Source organism: Eufriesea mexicana, unplaced genomic scaffold (genome assembly GCF_001483705.2).
Source record: "Eufriesea mexicana isolate 0111107269 unplaced genomic scaffold, ASM148370v2 scaffold1647, whole genome shotgun sequence".
NCBI classification, from domain to species: domain Eukaryota; kingdom Metazoa; phylum Arthropoda; class Insecta; order Hymenoptera; family Apidae; genus Eufriesea; species Eufriesea mexicana.
Genome location: NW_016909752.1, coordinates 94773 through 115395, shown reverse-complemented (window position 1 = coordinate 115395; position 20623 = coordinate 94773). Strand labels below are relative to the sequence as shown.

Sequence of the window (20623 nt, the reverse complement as noted above, 5' to 3'; positions counted from 1 at the left end):
TGTTTCGCGTTTTACCTCGCCGTTTCCGGGAAAACCGTATTTTTCCACTAAAGAAAATTGCCGGGAATATAGCTCGACTTTCCCGTAACCCCGACGACCGATGCACTTTTTATACGAGGACGATAGGACGAGAGGGAAGAGAAGCGATTTCGATATGCAAGAAATATCCTTGCCATCGGACTAGACGGGGATACGTACGACAATCTTCTAAATAACTTCCTCGGAACGGCTCGGGACACGACGAAGCCGGAGACAGCGACTGACAACTTTTCTCGATAAGGTCGAAGAGAAACTGTGCCAGTGGAGAAGAAGGTCAAAGACAAAGATGGAGGGGCGTGAGAGTGCGAGAGTGCGAGAGAGAGAGAGAGAGAGAGAGAAGTAAAAGACACTTACAATCAGCAACTTGATTTTGTTAACCAAAGGGGATGTCGTAAGGAACTTGTTGACGGCCGTGAATAGTTTCCCTTGGAGCATGGCAGCGCTTCCGGCGTCTCGACCTTGCGAACATCCGGGCCTGATGTCCGCTTCCCCGGGGCTGGGCAACAACCCCCGGCAGTCTCGCGGGAAATCGCTCTTCTTCAGTCTCCTCGCGGGCCCTCGTGGCTCCTCGTTTCTCCCGACTGCTGCTTCCGCAAAGATCACGCTTCGGACTTACTTCTGTCCGCTTCGAATGCGCTCGCGATTCTCTAACTTTACTCCTCGCAACCCCTTAAAGCATCCGTTACGACCGCAGGGGGTCTCAGCTGATCGCTGCTCCTCCGTGGACGAGACCGGGCGTTCTAGGCCGAAATGGCCCAGGGAACTCGCGAGAATTCGCTTCGGCTCGTTTGGTCGATCGCCGATTGCTCGTGCGTGTGACGATCTCGACGATTTCGGCGATTTAAGAACGCTTAGAGACGGGTCGTTTCGCTGGTAGCATAGGATGCTCGATCGAGGAAGAAGCCTGAGATTTCGGCTACCATTCGAGATGAGCACGGGACGAGCTGTCGTGCCGAGACAGGAATCGCGGTGTGTGATTTATTTGGAAAAATACGCTCGACAGGTTGCGAAATCGACGATCTCGTGGAACCGGGGCTGCGGCTCTCGGATAAACGGGTTCGCCTGGACACCACTAGCTCGCAAGGTCTAAGGATTCGTGAATGTCGAAGGGTCCTTAGGGTCCCGGCGGTGCCGCGTTCTCGACATGGACTGAAGTCCGGAGCGGGCCGATGGATGCTGCGAGTTGCTCCAGAGGCAGAAGAACGCGCGCGCGAGAGAAAGCCGCGCGTGTCGAAGGGGGAAAGAGACAGAGAGCGAGAGGAGGGGAATGGTGAACGAGCGAGGGTGAGAGAAACGGCTAGGAGAGAGGGGTTGATACGTGGAGATCGAGAGGGGGGCTGTGTCTATTCAGGAAGGGAGTGAATGGGAGGGAAAGGAGGATTCACCGAGGGTAGGGTTTCAACGAACGCCACTAGTTGCTGGTAACCCTTGTATGTTTACGCGGCTGATGTTCCAGGCCGGTTACCAAGATTCTCCATGTCGACCCGTTAATGCCATTTTTATAGCCTGGAATTTCAACCCGGGGATCCACGAATCGATCTTTACGCCCCTCGAACGAGGATCCACGCGATCGCGATAAATAATAACGACGGATAAAGATCGGACGAGGAGGAGATCTCGTTGAAGTAATTTATTAGCGAATTATACGTATAGCGGGGAAAAATGGCTCATTGTTTGGAAATACACCGAGATACTGTATATTCGCGGATCGTCCCTTTGTTTCGTCCTTTTTCGACTATCGAAAATGGGGAAAAAGGAAAAAAGAAGAAGGAATAAATGGCAAAGAAACGAGACAATGGCGTGCAAATACGATGCATTTCCATTGTCCGGACGTTCGATCGTAAATGTTCGGTGACAAAGGAAATGACGACGTCGAAATTTCTTACGTTTTCATTTCGTTTCCTCGTAAAATGGAATCGTTCGTTATGATCAAAGGTGTCTGGGGTCTACGCGATTTATATGGAAAGTCAACGACTGGCAGTTTATATTTAAATGCGTAGGGACCAGCAGCTAATAGGCGTAGGCAATGGTCCAGATACTAAAATACGTTTGTTTCGGTATTCCGGCGAACAGTCCGGATAGTAGCGTCGAATCAAAATTCAATTTACTCGCTACGTCTGGTTAAAGAGATTTGGCGGAAAATTTCATTCCTAAATTGCTTTATATTCGCAAATGGGGTTCGCGTTTCCGGGTTCGTGATTGGAAGAGCAACGATCGCGGATAACCGCAAAGTCTTTTACATCGCAGAATTTTTAATCGATACTAGCCACTGCGCAGTCACTAAACCAACAAAGCAAACATATCGCGTTTTCCAATCCTTTGTGGCGTTGCCCAAAAATCGAGCAAAAGATCGCGCATTTCCATTCCGCACGAATCTCGTTATCCGTTATAATTAGATGTCTCGCGTGAATACCATTTTGTGTTACGAAACAACAGGACGCCATCTAGCGGAGGACGCGAGTGCGGATAATTAAACGAAATTCGTAGCGTGTAAAAGTCAAGCGACGTGCGATTCGTCTGCTTTCGGTGACATCGGATCGCGTTTCCATCTTGGCTCGGATCAGAAACGAGCGTTTTCATAAAAAGATGAAACAATCCTCGGAATCGAGCCAGGACTCGACAGCCAACCGATTTAATTCCGTTTAACTCGTTTACGCGCGAAGAAGTCTTGTTCCAGTTGACGATCATGAACGCGTGAACCGCGTTAAAGTAGACCTCTTAACTTCTCGCGAGATTTTACGTCGCGCTGAAATGCGACTGGAAAACTTTTCCAACGTATCAGGATGTAAATGATATCACGACCATTTGCGTCACCGTTAGATTTCTCGGGGTACAACGGATATTTGGAAGTTCACGCGAAGACGCGTGAAATTTTTCCTCGTCGCGTGGGAATTTTCGCGACGGGAAGAATAGTGAAGCAGCGATTGAAATGTTTGTGGTTTGGGTTTTGGTAATAATTTTATTTCAAACGGATAAATAATTCATTAGTACAAAATGAGTAGATACGAGCCGTATTCGTCGATAAATACTACTACAAGTACGACGTTTAAGTTGGAAATTAAGTAGACGCGTTTTAATGGAATAATTTCCATGATTCAATTAAATGTCTAAATTGCTAAATTAAGTGCTTCGTTATCCGTTACATCGAGTACGAAAAGTGGAAAGTCCGAAAGCGTGGTACCGGTGCTGCCACCTGTCCACGCATCCCCAAACACAAACGAATTCTGTATCGACGAAAAGTAACGCTACACGCGATGTACTTTTCGCACGTTTATTCGTTATAATCTCGCCTCTCATACATCCACACGTCGTCCATGTTGGACGAATATCGCTGGTACATCACCGACGTTTATTCGAAGTTACGAAAATACATATGTCGTTGTCGTATGTACGAAAAACAACTATATCACCCATCCCACGGTGGGAAGCGTTATAGATACTATTTCTGTTTCTGCATTTGTCAAAAGTATTTTTCCTCGCGTAATATCACAGGTATAGGTACTCGAAGTGCAATTCGTTGAGTCATGGTTCTTTCGTGAAAGGCCTATGTCTGAAACACTGTCAAACATTATCGTGCTCTCGCTATATTTACGATATAAACAGTCTACGATCTACGTTGTTATCGACAATTATATCAAAACGAACACAATCGATGTGCAGTCTAAACGCGTAACTCCCGCGCGACATCTAGAAGTGGAAAAATACGTTTATCCGTGATACTATAATGGTGGACAAGCGTTGGCTGTTCCCTTGAGTGGTAGAGGTTCCTCGCGAGAAGGAGAAAGAAGTGAATTTTTCGCGTGGACTAGCATTACTCACGTGTCCTGGTTTATCGCGCTTCGATTCGTAAATTATCGACCGTCGAAGCGTGGAAATTATCATTGCTTGTTATCCGGAGGACGAAGCGCCAGGGCCAAGACTTGTTGCATCTGTATCCGGACGTCGAGCTTCTTCTCTTCCGGCACTTGTCGAATGATCGGCAATAAGGAGAGCAGAAACATTTTGTCGTAGTCGTCCTCGTCGTAAGCGACGCGTTGGCTGCTGTGCGACGACAGGATATCGTGAATTTCATTATCGAAGGACGTGAACGACGTCTCGCAAAGCTGCTTCGGATAACGGGGGCACATTTTATAGGAAGCGCCCGGTTGAAGGTATTCCCTGCCAGTCGCAATGGAGGGAGCGGCATGGGCCAATGGTACGTCGTATTCCTCGATCACCGGATTGTCAACTTCGCCCTCGCTCTCCTCGGATTTGCAATTACTTAATGTAGTGCCGGCATTTCTGTAACGTATAGGAATACGGGCATACCGTCTGTAAACTGGCCGATGCGCCATTTAAATACGAGCTATCTTCGCGCTCGAGCAACCGGATGGTACCAACCGTTTATTCTCCACCGTTGGCATTAGAAACAGCAGCTGATCGAAATACATATATTTCTTTCGTTTTCGACCAGCTGGCCCTAATTTCTGCGATTTCTGAAGCTTCAGTTCTTTCATAAAATAGTCACGGATATTTCTCCATTTTCCCCGTAAATTTTTCTCTGAAAATTACGGGACTGCTGTAGTCGTGATCTTGTTACTTTACATGCGTAGTTATTAACGATAACGGATAAAATTAATCTCGTAAAAAATAATACTTTTTATCGACCTTAACGATTGTGAAATAAAAAAGAGATAAAGCGAGAGGAAGAAAGAAAATACTCTGTTATATCGATGAAAGACGAGATTATTTCGATCTGGTTTATTCCTCGATTTATTCCCCGAGTAAACAATCGTCACTTTCATAATCGCTGAACGAGGAAAAAAGTTTGTACTAATTTTAAACGACTGCGGTACGGTCACGACGACTTGTGCCAGGGTCGAGTAAGTGCAAGTCGAGGAATCCGGATCGATCGATCGCAAGAGGCTGTATACCTTCTACGTTTCTCTCCTCGTCCGTCAAGCGCGCCCAATTCGGTACCATCACCTGGCAGACCTCGTCCCACGCGGTCATCTTGGCATTACGGTCGTTGTACTCGCTACGATTCACATCGTAAATCGCCGGTCGTTTCTCGATTTCTTCGATAAATTTCTCCGTATCGAACATGTCGGGGATGGCGCGAAGGTCCGAATCACCCTCCGCACTCTCCGTTCTGTACCCCCTTTTCTTTTCCCCCTCGTCGCTCTTCAGCGCCAAACGCTCGCGATCAGCGGAAAGATGAGACGAAGGAAATAACGGGAAAGCGAAATCGGAGGCTGCCTCGACGATGCAAATTACGAAATTCGTTCAACGAGAAGGAGCAGAAAATATAAACAAAGCGTGTTCACGTGATCAGTACTGCGGCTGCAGCCGAGTGGTTATCAAACGTCGATGCTGCTCAGGGACGAATTTTAAAGGACCCTCGCCGAGGGCTCTAGCATGCAAGTACAGCTTCTTCTTTCCTAATATACAGGGATCGAAAGAGAAAAATCAAAATGGCGTTTCGGTCGTAATCCGTTGACGAGCGTGGTGGTACGAATTACGCGCAGTTGCTCGTATTTCCTGGCAGTTTGCTCGCTGAACGAAATGTAAAGAGACGATCGCGTTTGAACGGGCGAACGTGAAAGATACGGGGGCTATCGATTCGGATTAAGCCGAGCGTGTGTATACGGTGGCACGAGCCGGCGAATTCGCGGCGAAAGAAGACGAGATCCGTATCGCGCGTGAATATTCGTGCGTGGCCAATGCCGTGAATCGAGGCGCGGAGACCGAGAAAAGAATTGGAAAAGAATTTTGGACGGAACGTTATGATCCCGCAAGCGATTCGGCTTGTGTGTGCTACGCCGTCGCCGGCAGCTTGCGCGTCACTGCGGAGAAACCGTTGTACGGCTAGCTTGGTTTGGCATCATGGCGCTAGGCTGGCGTGCGGTTGCGGTTGCGGAGCGGAATCTATGCCGCTGCTATGCCGCAGCGTTGCCAAATCTACCCGGCCAGCCGAGGCTGAAAAGACGGCGAAACCCGCGAGCACGTCGCGATTGCCTCCTTTCCTCTGCGTGGATGTGTGTGCGACGCGTCCTCGTTGGCCGGTCGTCGCCGCCGCATTTCCAATGCGGTGATACTCGCGCGCATCGACCGCACCGGATTTATAATAACGCCGGCAGAGAAACCGGTGATCGGCTGGAACCGGTTGTAGGAGGCAGTCCGATATTCGCGCGCGAACAAACGTGAACTTCGCCGCTATAAATAGATCGGTCCATGGATTCGTGAAAATCCGACGTGCAATTACGTAATCCTGCGAAAAGCCGAACGGGACGGTTATCGAACGGGGTAGAGCTGTGCGACGATTGCATCGGGAAAACGAGAATGGCATCGAGGATTCCATATGATTGACGCGCGGCGACAAACGCTCGGGGGATCGTGGCGATAGAACGCGGTGGGCACCGATGGATTGCGTTCTCGTCGTCGTCGACCATGCGGAATTCGCGCAAGTTTCGACGTTGCCAGACCTGCTGCTAGGTGTGCTAGTACGTCGAAAGTGGCGCGTTGCTACGCGATCGTAGATACACCGTGCTCAACAGGAATGGACGCGGACACGCCGCGGCCACGTCGTCGCGTTTCCACCGCGCCGTTATCGACCATGTCCGGCCGTTTGGCAAACGCAGCGAAATCGACGCCGGCTGCTCTCCGAATGAAACGCTATACTCCCTTATCTTACTTGCCATCTAGTACGCACACCGCCATGATTTTCATAAACAGAAGCTGCGGATTAATTATAACAGTTTCATAATACGCTCCGTGTTATACGCGTACCAATGTTTCTCGCCTTTGGTCTGCATCGTGGCACAGGTAACACGCTCCTTCCGAGTAAACAAGTAAATTAATCGATCCGACATTTTTCCAGCATTTTTAATTACAAAGTCGCGTGCATACTTTCGTTGCAACGCACCACCACGACGATCGGCGTATCGCGCGCAGATGCTCGTTGTCCGATAAGCGGCCAACTTCGGCATAGTCGCAGGTAAATATTTGCGCATGACCACTCGCGTCGCGTTATTTCCTAGTTAAATAATTCGCCATCGCTAAAGCCATAGTAATCTAGATAAACATTTAAACCGCCGTGCAGCAATTTAAATGGGATTACAAAAAATCGTGGAAATTTATGAACATTTTCCAAAAAAACGACAGTGCAATGATCACCGATTATACGCCGTATAAAGCAACCGTCATAAAACATCGTTCTCGTGATTTGTACTTGCAAAAAAATCGATCAGTTTCTATACGCGAACGTATGCATTCTGATTCGTAACGGCTATTTACCGACAGGTATTTCCAACGCGAGGAAAGGCAGGATCATAGCGGTTGAATAGAATTTGCGATACGGGAAACGAAGAACACGAAAAAACGATTTGACATTACAAGATGTATGATTTACGTCGGAGGAGAAAAAAAAAAAAAAAGAAAGAAGATTGCAAAGTACAAGAACAAGAAACCGTCTCCGCGCAGCAGCTGCGAATATGCCGGGAGGGGACCGCCCAAACGCGCGAGCAAAACGGTGGGAGAGAGACGGAAGATTTTCGAATAGAAGACGGAAAGAGCGTGAGGAAAGTCGAACGAGAAACAGAGATCGATCGAGGGAAGGGCGGAAAGGGGGTGAACGAAAAGGAGCGAGAGAGGACATATCGAGGGGCAAAGAGGGAGGGAGAAGAAGAAGAGAGAGAGATATCAGTCCAGACCAAGCGTATACCTTTAACGCTCTTCGTCCTCCCGGATCCTAGTCAGTCTAAAGCCGGCGACAAGACGGTGAGCATCGGGCCATTGCTCTTGTTTCCCAATCCGACCACAGCTATCGTCCTTTTATAGACCTGTATTCTTTGGTCACGTGTTCGGGTCCAGACAAATTCGATCGATCGCCATGCCGGAGTTCCTTGGAAAGAAGTACAAGCTGTTCAGCAGCGAGAATTTCGACGATTTCATGAAAGCGCTCGGTACGTATGAATTAATAATAGTAGGTTACTCTGATCGCGTTTTATCGCGTAAGGACATTCCCCCGAGAGTCATAATTACACGCACACATGCATACGAGGCAGCGCAACGGCGAATTCTGTTCCACGAGACGTTACGTATATCGTTGCACGAATTTTCACCCGAAGATTAGGCGGTATCAGACGCTATTATCACTGTCAAGTGGCGTTGTAAGTACACAAACACTGCAATCGAAGCGGAATATTTATTGAAAACATTACGCGCAGTATCCCGAAGCTATCTTATCGTTTAATAAAATAGGCGTTTTAATAGGGATCCGATGATGGAGCCGATATGGCGATAAATGACACGGATAACGAAACGTTCTTATTGGTATTACGATACGCTATTCGAATACAAATGGCTGGTCAAGTTGTACGTTGTGATAGTAATCGATGTTACAGGTTCGGTCATTTAGGCGAACGCGTAATACGTTTATTATGAAAATAGTCTGCTGACGGTGGAAGGTTAAAATAAGACGACGGTAAAATGTTTCGATGTATCCAGGCGAACACGAGGAATGCGTGGCATCGTGCACGGTTAATGTCACGAAATACGCGTAAGCCGGTTCCTTCCCCGTGAGATTTAATTTCGTCGCAAACGAACGATCTCATTTATAATATTAGGGCTGGCAACGTATTGTAATGATAAATAAGATAATCAATTTTAATATGTTGAACTATGCTCCCGTGGCTGTGCAACGACCTGACCTCACGCTTAATTCCCGCCATGTGCCACAGACAGAGAGTCCGATTGTACTCCAATTTAGCACTTGAATTAATTTACCGGCAAGATTAATAAATCGCAATTGTCAGTCGAATCGTACTAATGTATGGTACTTATGGAGTTGACTTAATAAAAATACACTGACCGCGTTGCCTGATAATAGACGAATAAGGTCCCGGGTGCTTGATCGAACGACGAAACGTGTAACATTGCCGAGTGTGAATCACTGGTCGCATTGTAAATGACAACAAAATGTACGAATCATCCGCAACATTTTTCACGCTCTCATCGTGATGCAGCCGATTATTTCATACGGTTACCGGAAATTAAATAAAAGTGCAAGTTCAGTCTGATCGACATCGCCCACGCGTCAAGTGTTGACTAATAGGGCAAGAAATATAAATTATTCCTTCCTCGGATCGAGGCAAGCTGAAAAACTGACGCTTCGCGTACGTGCGAAAGGATACGCGTATCTTTCGCAGATCCGCGATGATATTTCAGCTCTCGTACTCGCAATCACCTTTCAACCGTGTGACTAAGAATACCGGCGGCACATAGTTATATAACATGTCAACAACGATCATGTCAAACATCCGATGCTTTTTCTTTTATTCACCATGGTATATAATTAGTCTTTTAATACGCGCTGAATATATTAAAAGCAAATATCGCGTACACGATGTAATTCGATGCGAGCAAACAAGATTACGATAACTCATTACGATTTTCCTTTCAAAGATATACGCGACACATTATGGAATCAGGGAATTATGAAAAATATCGGAGAAAAGTTCAAACTAAGTTTGCGCTGGATTTGGCATTTTAACCGAGGGAGATCTGTCTGACTTCATTATTCTCGGTATAAAAAGCGATAATGGTATCGCCACTGTTTAGTCTTGCTTTTACTTTCGTCGATTACGCGTTGTGCTTCATTCGTTCGAGATGCTTTCGGACAATTACGGGAAACGTTATAAACTTCAATCGAGTGAAAATTTCGATGATTACATGAAAGCCTTGGGTAAGGAAGAGTTTTCTGCTTCAAGTTAACGTGCAAATTAATGTTCCAATGCTTCGACCGCGTAACAAGATATCTTCGCGTTCGTTTTTCGCAGACGAGTTTGTTTTAAATCTAAGGTTAAGGCGTTTCTTCGGAGCTGAATATCCCTAAACCATGGTTCCTGTTCTATTTTCCAGGTGTAGGTATGATGATACGTAAAATGGGTAGCAGCGTGAGCCCCGTGGTTCAATTAACGGAGAGCGATGGACTTTATACGTTGAAAACGACAAGTCCGTTCAAGAATTCTGAAATAAAATTCAAGCTTGGAGAAGAGTTCGACGAGGAAACGCCGGACGGGCGCAAAGTGCAGAGCGTCTGCACTTTAGATGGAAATAAACTTATTCAAATACAAAACGGAGAAAAACAGACTACTATTGAAAGAGAATTTACACCGACGGAAATGAAAGCGGTATGTATGGCTAAAAAAACGTGGTAAACAAAGTGAGAAAAAAAAAGAAAAAGAAACGTGTAACTTAATCACGTTATAGTCTCATCGCAACCTTCACATTATTTTTTTGCTGAGAGTTTATATTACATTCTTTAGCTTATATTCCTAGCTTAATCGTAAACAGCAAATGTAATGAGAACTTGGATCACGATAAATTATATAATCTTGATCGTTAAGGAATTAGAAGTTTAGTGTTTCAATTGAATTACATTTTGTGCAATGAAAGTTCTGTAGGGCTGAACGACACAACGAAAGATAACAGGGCGAACATCTGATGATAATAACAGTGCCTGTCATTGGTCAAAAGGTCCGCCAATTACCGCGTGCTCTTCGTGACTCGAACAATGTAATAACAAGTTCAATAATAGAGTTAATAATAATTGTTTCGAAGCCTTGAAAGACGGTTAAAAAAATACACGCATCGTATACTTAGATTCGTACAACGATGAACATATAAAATGTTCTGTATAAATAAATGAATACCTTTTATTATGTTGCAGATCATGAAAGTTGACGATATTGTGTGTACAAGAGTGTACAAGACCCAGGAATAAAAATTTTGTTCGAGAAAATAACGTTCCGCGGCGGATTAAGGATTGATTGATGATGCTGAAAGTTATTCTCGTTGATTAAAGGGTAATACATTGGTCGAATAAATGTAAAAGAAGAGTATAAACATTTTTTACACGCACAATAATACAAATGAAAGCATAAACGTTGATGACATTATTTTGAAGAATATGACATTTTGCAACATAATACGATGTACGAATATAATGTTACTTTATATTCATGTACATAACAAAAATTGTTACACAGCGTTTCAAAAATATAAAAAATTTATATATATTTTTATGCATCTTTGAATGTCATTCGTATGCTTCCATGCATGTTATATCTATGTTGGATATATCGAAGATATTCGCAATGAGTAAACTATAATTTTGAACAACTTTGTATGAAAATATCTTTTTTGTTTAATATATACAAATACAATAGGAACGAATACAATGAATGAAAAGCTTTAATTACGAATAATATAAAATAAAAAAACAATTTCGAAAAACTTTTAGTTCGTATTTACAATCCCGCTATTTCCTTATCATAATAAATAAAGTTATTCATCTTCGTCTATCACGGGAGAAATCTGAAAAATTTTGTTTACATACTTATGTATATCTTTATACGGTGTTCCTTAGTAAATATTTGGAATAAAGTTATCCTTACATAATACTCTATGTAACAAATATGAGTTTCCTCAGTTTTAACCATGTATTGGAAACACAATAGTCCACATGTATCAGTCCTCAAAGAAACTTTATTTGCACACGATAATGCTTTCATGGCTGGTTTAATATGTGAAAGTTTATAACTGGATATAGCTTTTGAAGTACATTGAAAGTTATCGACCAATTCGCCATCGTGAGGTAATTCTATATGACAAAGTCCAGCTAAACCAGCTGTACTAATACGAAAAAAGGGTGGAGAAGGAGACAAAAGCAACTGCAATATTATCAAAATATAAGATTCTGGATAAGAAAATAGTAAAACTTTTAAATGTTATATCATTTCTTACATTGATCAACTCGCTAGTAGAATCAAGTTCTGATAAGACATCCTTTAATAATTCAGTTTGAAGAACTACTTTGTTTAAAACATTTTCTGGTTCAAGATGAAAATCTAATAACTCATCTGGATCTTGAGTTTTTAAAGAACAGTCCGTTATAATACCATTTTCTTCTATTAGAACTGTTACAGGATGTCCATTACCCTATTAAAAATTTCTATTAATAAACAATTCTGTCCACAAGACCTATGATATTCTTTAAGTATATACATGTGTACCTTATAGCAAAGTTGTAAAGCCACGGAATTTCCTTGAGAGTTTATGTTACCCCAAAACATACAAAGACATTCCACTAATACATTTAAATTTATCTTGAAAATTACATCCTCCTTTAAATTAAACACTTGAAATACACGAATTGGAATATAAGCGCTAGCTTGCATACATTTTGCATCTTCCACTGTTACTTTTAAACCATTATCAGTTCCAAAACATGTAGCACTCTAAGTAAAATAATAAGTTTCCTAAATTAAACATACTTTGTCTTAGTTGAAAGTTTAAATAAGACATTCTGATATCATTGTACCTCTTTAAAGTTAATTGCTTTTAATAATTGTACTATGATTTTAAGATTTCCCAACTTTGCAACTAGATTATAATTTTCTACTTCAGGACACATGTTGTTTATTTGAAACTTGATACAATAACAAATTTTGCAATTGTTTCTCTGTTATATATTGATAGGACACCTTTTCCTTTGTAACTGAAGCTAACCAAACTGCTAAAACATGTTTGCAAGTGAATAGAGATTTATTGTTTAACACTTGACACCTGAAAATAAAAAATTTCATAATAATCTTCTTTGTTATCATAGGTTATTTTAGAAATGTTAGAAACCTTATACCTAAAGGAAGCACAAATACAATAATTTATATCTGGAAAAAACGTGTATATTGCTCCTGATAATCCCTTAACTTGTACTAAATATCTGGCATTATTTCTGTTACTGTAAGGTGCAACACCGGCACTTTCAGAAGCAAAGATATATGTTATACGTCCTTGTTCATATAACTCTAATGCTCTTTCAAATATACCACCAAATACATTGTACAGATTTAACAGTACATTATCTAAAACTAAAATTATCCATTGTTGCTATAAAAGTTTATTGTTAATAATTACAAAAATTTACAATGTGCATACATTTTTTTTCTTTTTCGAAACTGTCAGCTGATTCTTTTAATACTTTATTTACAAATTCTGCATATTTTTTATCGTACGTACTAAGCGGGAAAACACTTGTTGTTAACTGTTCATTTACACTCATGAAGATTATTATTCAATCAATCAATTGAATAATACATCTTGTGGTAAATTTGTACAAAATTTCACATGAATCTATAAAAAATATAAATAAAAATAAAAATGAATAACAATAGATTTACGGTTGTCTTGATATCGTTTTATATTACTTTATATATTAACGAGTTAAAAAATACTAAAGAAACAAGCAATTACGTTCAGACTGTACGATTCGCTATTCTGCCAACATAAAATGTATATTATTTCATTTATATAATCAGTTAGTATGTTGGTATTACTGATAATTCAAAAAGGATCAATGGTGTAGTTCGTAACGTTTATAACGGATCCTGTATAGCGTTGTGTCAAAAATCGTATGATCGAGTGTGAATAAAATTTCAATATTGATATTAAAATGAGCCGACGTCGAAGACGAGCTAATGATTTCACAGATTCATTAAATAGTTATCGTAAGTAAAAGATTGATGATACAGGTGTTTTTCTCACATACTCTTATTAACTTACTTTTTCCTATTAATTAAATAACTTTTTTTTCAGGATCTAATGACATCGATACCGATTCACTTTGTTCGATATCTGAGTATAGTTCGGATGAAGTTAAAAGTACAAGTACTGGATTGAATGACATTACATACAACAATAAACATTCCAATGTTTTAGCTGATCGTTCCCTAAAACACTCTTTTATACAAGATTCATCGATTACATTTACTTCAGTTTCGGAAGTTCATCCTGTTCCAGACTTAAATAAACGTATCGACTTATTTCAAGTTGAGCAATCAGCTATTAAAGTGAATGATAAAGAAAGTAATAATCCTCAGAGTTCTGTAAATGAGAATATGACTACTAAATTGTCATGTACAATCAAGGAACAAACTGAAGAGTCACATACTAAATTAAAGTCTATTACAATGGGTGAAAATTCAAAAAGAGATTCTAATTACAATATAAATAACACTGAATTAAATGCAAGTTCAATCTTAGAACAAAGTGCATGTAATACAACGGTAATATCACAAATTGCTCCTTTAATGAATTGTATAGATAAAGGTAAACAGACTTCTAAAAATTGTGAAGAAAAACATGCAAATAATGAAACAAAGAAATTTGAAACAATTCTTTGCTCATTAGATAATCAACTTAATCGAATGAAGGAAGTTTCTCAGACACAGCAAGTTTTAAAACGTTTATCTGATAAATTTGTACACTCACCACGAAACTTTACTGAAAGACTTTTAACTATCATTGAAGAATCTGTTATAAATAATGACGATGATAGAAATGAAACATCTGCAATAGATTTAAGTAGATTAACAACAGAATTTAGAAAAATGTGTAAATTTATAGAAGATGAATCTGCTCCTGAATGGCCCCCATCTCCAATGTCTACACCTCCATGTCCACAACGCGTTTCTATAAGCCCTGCGTGTAGTAAATCTGATCATATAAAAAATTTTAAAAATGATAAATTGTGTTCCCCTATAAATGCATCTGTATCTATCACACCTATTTCTGGTAAAGACATAATTAGAAAAAGATTCTTTGCTAAAATATCAAAAAATAATTACAATGGAAACATTGATAGTGTTATTAATGAATCTGGTAGTACATCTTTTGAACATTTAGAGGCTCAATGCAACAGATTATTTCCTGAAGAAAAGGAATATTCTAAACCTTTACTTAAAAGTTCATCGATGCCATCTTTGTTAAGCATGAGTCAAATCCATGATATATGTGAACAACAAATGGCATCATTAAATGTATCAAATGATGAAAATCATAAAGAAAATACAATATTGAGCATGCCAAATTTATTAGACAAATGTATATATCAAAGTCCAATTATAAGTAAACCAGAACACAGTTTCTCAAAATTAAATGAATTACATAATAAATCAAAGGATAACCAAAAGATAACTAATAATCTTTCGTACTCAAAGAAAAAATCCAGAAAAATGAATGAAAAATTTGATAATATAACACCAGATAAGCTTACAAATAGTTATGAAATGTTAGATCCAGATGACTTACAAAAAACACTTTTTGAAGATATAGCAAAAAAAAGAAAGAGATGTCTTGATACAGCAAAACTTATTACAGAAATTAATGCAGACCCTGAAGTAATAAAAACATTGAGAATGTCTCCTTTGTTTACCACTGACGATGAATCAAATTCATTGGAGGATGAAACAAAATTTTTGCAAACTCTTGTATCTTGTAAAGACTATCAATCATATTTAGAAAAACAAAAACCTCTCTTTAAGTTACTTCAAAATTCAAATTCTTGTGCAACTGAAACTAACATTAAGAAAACTGAGAAATCTGATGAAAAATGTGAAAGAAATACAGTTTCAAAGAAAGAAACTTGGAATATTAAAAAATCACCATATAGAAGAAAATGTACTCTTTTGAGTCCAAATGTAAAATCTTGTAATCTATATACGTCACCATTGTCAAAAAAGCAAGGTAATGAAAAGGAAGGGCAGAAAGAAAATGTAAAACCAAAACTCTTTGTCACACCAGGAAAAAGTCCTTCCAATACAGATCATAAGAAGAAAAAAGTATACTTTCCAAACATGCACAGTCCTGTAAAGCACACAAAGGTAAGACACATTTTAAAGAGTCCACATGCAGAAGGCTTATACCGATTGAATTATAATACTGTAATATCACCAGTGGGTATGTATATAAGAGGTACAGATATGCAACTTATAAAAAATGTACGTGCTAAAACAGATAATTTATTGCTTACACCTGTGAAAAGGAATGTAAAAATATCACTAAATAAAAACTTGAAAGAAGAAAATACTCCACCGAAATGTATAAATAAAAGTCAGGAAAAGACACCTCTTAAGATTAATTTATCTCCTAAAGTAAATGTTTATAAACAAGAGGTAAATATAAATATATGTATAAATTTGTTTAAATATATTGTGGCATTGAGTATTTTTAAATTCATTTATGTTTCTCTCTTTGTTTTTTTAAGGCATACAAAAATCTGCTAGAGAACGATAATATGCCAAAAAATAATTTTATACTTCCAAAGGTTTCATATAAACTCCCCTTACAAATCAAAACGGTACGTATTTCTATATATGTTCATTTTATTTATAAATATATTAATCCATTATATTCTTAGATAAAAGAAAATGAATCACCTAAGCAAGGGCCTCGTATGAAGAAATTACTTGAAGTTGCTCAAAGTAAAATTGTCATCCGACATCAAGGTATTATTATATTATATAAAAAGATTCAAAGACATGAGATCGATGATTTAAAATATTCATATTTAAAAAATATTTCTAGGTCGGAAAAATTCAGCACAAAAAGTAAAGAATCTAGCAAATAACGAAGTATATGAAATTAATTATGAACCAGAAGATGAATCTATTCATATTGAACAAGCAGCTAATAAAACAAATTTTATACATAAATGGGGAAATATTTAAATACAATTTATAGTTTGTGATAAAGTTCGTACTTCATATATTTTATATAAGTGGTTTAAAGGTTGATGGAAAACATTAATTTTTAATAAAATATATGTAATCTCGTTTAATTTTGTTATTTATATTTTAAAATGTTTATAATAAAGTTTATAACCTTTACTTCTTATTAAATAAGACGATATACGCAAAAAATATTTCTTTTATGCGTAAAAAATATTATGCGTTTTAATAGACTCTTAAAATAAATATCAATAAATACAATTATTTACTATTTTAATTATAAGTTACTAGTGCATTCTTTGCATGAAATTCCTAGAAGTGATTCAAGTTGATTCGTGAAATATTAATGTTCTTATCTCATACTGTAGTGTAACGCGCACCGTTTTTCATTGGGTCCGTGCTGCACTAGTTCAGGGATGTACAATTACATGTTCGAGGGCCCCTAAACAATTCTTGTTTGCTATTGATGTTAGCATTTAAATATGCTTATAAGCATGTTGATGTGTAATAGTAGAATTATCATTATTTAGCATTCTTTTTTCCATGTATTGCGCAGTTGTAAAATTTGTATTAATGAAATAAGCTGTAATACACAATTTATAATATAAAACTGGAAAGTCTGGAATATTGCATTTAATATTTAAAAATGTATAAAATTATTGAAATTATTAAAAAGAAGAATGCTGCGGATTGATATAAAAAAATATTTGTAATTTATAGATTCAAAAGTTTCCACGTAGGACTACTACGAATTAGTACGCTCCTGATTTGCGCATGGCACGCACGGTGCTAGTTGCACACGCCGTTAAGTTGCTTTGGTATAAGAATGCCCACGGTAGGAGATGATCGATAAATTCGAACCAGAACGACGGAACTGACAAGTGATCGTTCAGCATCCACCGGATTCGAAGACTCGATTGTGAAGTAACTATTACAAGTGAAGATGCCGGGACCAGGTTGCGATAAGTGCACAGGTAAAAGATAGTTATAATTTGAAGAAATTTTATATGTAATATGGCAATTTCTGATGCAATTTTAATGCATGCAATTCGTTAAATTATTGTGAAATTTTTTGTAAGTCTATTTATCCTTACTCGAGTTCTAGTATTTTCTATACATTTCTGAAAGTTTTTAATTTTATAGGTATATTTTTATACCTTTTTATACCCACGCTTATATTGTATGTTACTTACAATTATTATTAATTTTTTAAACTAATTTTTTTATACTTGATTTTTGTAATTTTACCTACTTGTATTTAAAATACTTTATTTTACTTTTATTTCTTTAGATTTAATTATTGTTATGAAACATAATATTAGAATTCATGAATTTTTCTATACAAACGTTTGATGATAAATAATTTAAAAAATGGTAAATTTTTGAAAATCGCGGTATTTTCTTGGAACGTTTATAATATGTAGTTAGCGTCATTGCTTTATACAGGAAGTAATGCAATAATTTATTCATCAAACGCTATTACGGGGAACCCTCAGTTGATGAGGTTGACCAATTTATCTACAGCTAACACAAATTTTCTCAATAAAGTTGTTAAGATATTTTGTATACGTATCTCTTACTTAATGTTTAAAATTTTTTACAGACAAGTGCCAACAATGTCAGTGCGGCGACAAATGCAAGTGTTGCGATTCCGGATGCGGAGGTAATTATTTTTAATTTAAATTATTTATAAAATATTAATTTATGTCTCGAAATGAAAATTACGTTGTAGAAATTACACTGCGTCTGTTAATTTTTAATTCAATTCGAAAGTTGCTTGGAAGGAATGTAGTAACGATTTTCCCTTCTGACGGTACCCTTTTTTTTTGTAAACTCGGGCAACGACCGTTTAACGGTGACCGTTGTGATAGTTCATTGTACTATTCGGATAAGATTAGGATCTATGGAATGAACGATTTCTATTATTTTTATAAATCATTTAAGAATTTTTACTTGCAATATTATAGCTATTGTTTAAGTCATTCATTACTTTTTCTATATTTTGCCACGAGTCACGTTTATTACATATAAACTATCATTAAATATTTCTTAATCATATATTTGTATTTTTTGTTACAGATAATTGCAACTGCAAATCTGGCGGACAATGTGGTTGCAAGTCTTGCAAATGCTAAACACCAAGCTGGATACTAACCTGAAAATGGATGCTGCAAGATCTTAGACGTTCTTATCTACCTAGGCCGATTGCATTATCATTATCAATTAATATTATGAAAGTAATATCCATGAAAAGATCAACTACTAGTATTATATAAGCAGCCATTATATTGAATAAAAGTATTAAATGTTATTTCTTTCGTATACTAAATATTCTAAATGTATACATATATCTTCTACGCATTTTATAAAACTGTTGTCTTCATTATGTAGAATATAATAAAGATTTAACAGAATATCTTGTTTTCTGCCTAAACCGCTAATCAAATATGCAAATAATTTTAATGCTAGCACAGCTATGTATATCGTTTGATCGATAGTCAGTTGATGAGAAACAATTTAGAGTACTACGCGCTAATTTAAATACGCATTATACATTGGTATCCGTGTATTACTCTATCGAAAGATGTGAAACGTATAAATTACGTTTCTACTTCAACGATAACTACGATAGAGTGCTATTATGGATAGTACACAGTATTTATCATTTGTTGATTTACCTTTTATTGATAAGGTGGAGTAAAGCAGCGACGAAGCGAATGGAAATTTTTTCGCCACATTTATCTTTTTCATTGCATATATTAAGCACTCGAGTGTTCCACTTTAAAAACTACACTTCATATCCTATTTTCTCGTTATCACAAGTTTAAGATATTAGATGCTCTTATAAATATCTAAAATATCGATAACGATTACAAATGATAAAAAATTCAAAATTAGAAAATTAATCTATTTATAACGTACTAATTTCGCGGCGTCAAACGATTGAAACATATTTTAACATAGACAAAGTATGCAAGATCAGAATGGCAACAATATTAATAAAATTAGTGATCTCTTATTTTTGACTGTGTCAACCAATGATAAGCTAGTTTATCATTGGCAAGGCTCGGTTAATTTCGCTCCTGGTTCAGAGGGCGCGCCACTAACGCCAGATAAAAATTCTAGTTTAAATCAGTGATTCCAAATGTGCGTGACATGTGCCGACATGTTAATGTAAAATAATTGTAAAATTAAAGTAACTGTGCGATATTGATAATTTGATACATCTCAATGTATTTTTGTAGTGACGTAATCGGTGGTAATGATTGGTAGTAAAGTAGTTAGTATCAAGTGTACCTCAAAAGTGATTATTATCCGGTGCGACGCTTTCTGTACTTTTCACTTGAGAATCTCTCGACAAGATGGCTACATATGATGAATTCGAAACGCAATTAGGACGGTCCCCATACTTTTCACTTGAGAATCTTTCGACAAGATGGTTACATATGGTGAGTTTAAACACATTTTACGTATTATTTCGATCGAATTGTTTCCTTTTTCTGATCTTGCGTGTGTGATATTTCCACGTATTCCTTACATCGCGGCCTTTATCGGAATATTATCGATCATTTAAAAATTTACGAACACTCGACAGAAGAACCATGTCTTTTCGTGTAATTCATTTCTCTGCTTGCTAATCGAAAATGCACCGGAAGGATTTGGCATTCGCATTAAATATCGAGTAAAGTGCACGTGGCTCCCCATATTTACACAGGCTGTGTTAGTCCTTGTCGTGTCGTAGAACAGAGAGAATGATTGAATTCGCCGGTATCAAACAGAGTTTACAGGCTTCCGTGCCATTCCACCGACGAGAATTCAGTTGATCGACCGTCTGTCGATCGTCTGTATTTTTACAGAGAATACAATCGATTCAAAGACGTAAAATGATCGAAGCATAAAGATTATCGGAGATTAGAAATTGAAATTAGTTAAATTCGATGCAAACGATGTCTTGGTTAGCTCCCTCGGCTAACACGCAGTGTGTATAAATATATATATATATATATACATATTCTATGCGTACTCATTCTATA

The 20623-nt window shown here is 38.1% G+C and overlaps 5 protein-coding genes and 2 long non-coding RNA genes across 8 annotated transcripts in view; 4 read left to right on the top strand and 3 right to left on the bottom strand.

Moving 5' to 3' along the window:
- The window catches only part of LOC108548547 (probable calcium-binding protein CML11), a 60776-nt gene extending 60302 nt beyond the window's left edge, over positions 1 to 474 (bottom strand). The window contains exon 1 of the mRNA XM_017901560.1: positions 394 to 474. Within this exon, the coding sequence (XP_017757049.1) occupies positions 394 to 474 (81 nt within the window). The remainder of the gene's footprint in view (positions 1 to 393) is intronic.
- Positions 475 to 3789: 3315 nt separating this feature from the next.
- Positions 3790 to 5217, bottom strand: LOC108548556 (uncharacterized). The gene is made up of 3 exons (XM_017901571.1): positions 4953 to 5217; positions 4420 to 4579; positions 3790 to 4320 (listed from the first exon to the last, which is right to left on the bottom strand). Exons 1-3 carry the CDS (start codon positions 5122 to 5124, stop codon positions 3918 to 3920), a joined length of 735 nt encoding a protein of 244 aa, XP_017757060.1. The 5' UTR covers positions 5125 to 5217; the 3' UTR covers positions 3790 to 3917.
- Positions 5218 to 6045: 828 nt separating this feature from the next.
- LOC108548560 (uncharacterized) lies at positions 6046 to 7454 on the top strand. The gene is made up of 3 exons (XR_001890269.1): positions 6046 to 6843; positions 6899 to 7015; positions 7321 to 7454. It is a non-coding gene; the product is annotated as an uncharacterized LOC108548560 (long non-coding RNA).
- A 283-nt stretch (positions 7455 to 7737) lies between these two features.
- Positions 7738 to 11243, top strand: fabp (fatty acid binding protein). 2 transcript variants are annotated; one of them, XM_017901574.1, is made up of 3 exons: positions 7738 to 7982; positions 9940 to 10211; positions 10751 to 11243. In XM_017901574.1, exons 1-3 carry the CDS (start codon positions 7910 to 7912, stop codon positions 10802 to 10804), a joined length of 399 nt encoding a protein of 132 aa, XP_017757063.1. In that variant the 5' UTR covers positions 7738 to 7909; the 3' UTR covers positions 10805 to 11243. The 2 variants fall into 2 exon arrangements, with proteins under 2 accessions (XP_017757063.1, XP_017757062.1); XM_017901573.1 differs by lacking the exon at positions 7738 to 7982 and adding an exon at positions 9670 to 9763.
- Positions 11244 to 11337: 94 nt separating this feature from the next.
- LOC108548555 (cell cycle checkpoint protein RAD1) lies at positions 11338 to 13144 on the bottom strand. Its single transcript, XM_017901570.1, has 8 exons — positions 13021 to 13144; positions 12722 to 12953; positions 12513 to 12648; positions 12357 to 12361; positions 12201 to 12318; positions 11827 to 12021; positions 11478 to 11753; positions 11338 to 11397 (listed from the first exon to the last, which is right to left on the bottom strand). Exons 1-8 carry the CDS (start codon positions 13142 to 13144, stop codon positions 11368 to 11370), a joined length of 1116 nt encoding a protein of 371 aa, XP_017757059.1. The 3' UTR covers positions 11338 to 11367.
- A 390-nt stretch (positions 13145 to 13534) lies between these two features.
- On the top strand, positions 13535 to 16668 carry LOC108548545 (uncharacterized). Its single transcript, XM_017901558.1, has 8 exons — positions 13535 to 13589; positions 13678 to 13749; positions 13858 to 14130; positions 14218 to 16034; positions 16127 to 16219; positions 16280 to 16367; positions 16447 to 16573; positions 16641 to 16668. Exons 1-8 carry the CDS (start codon positions 13535 to 13537, stop codon positions 16666 to 16668), a joined length of 2553 nt encoding a protein of 850 aa, XP_017757047.1.
- Positions 16669 to 17419: 751 nt separating this feature from the next.
- LOC108548557 (uncharacterized) lies at positions 17420 to 18900 on the top strand. Its single transcript, XR_001890268.1, has 3 exons — positions 17420 to 17563; positions 18193 to 18252; positions 18669 to 18900. It is a non-coding gene; the product is annotated as an uncharacterized LOC108548557 (long non-coding RNA).
- The last annotated feature ends 1723 nt before the right edge of the window (positions 18901 to 20623 follow it).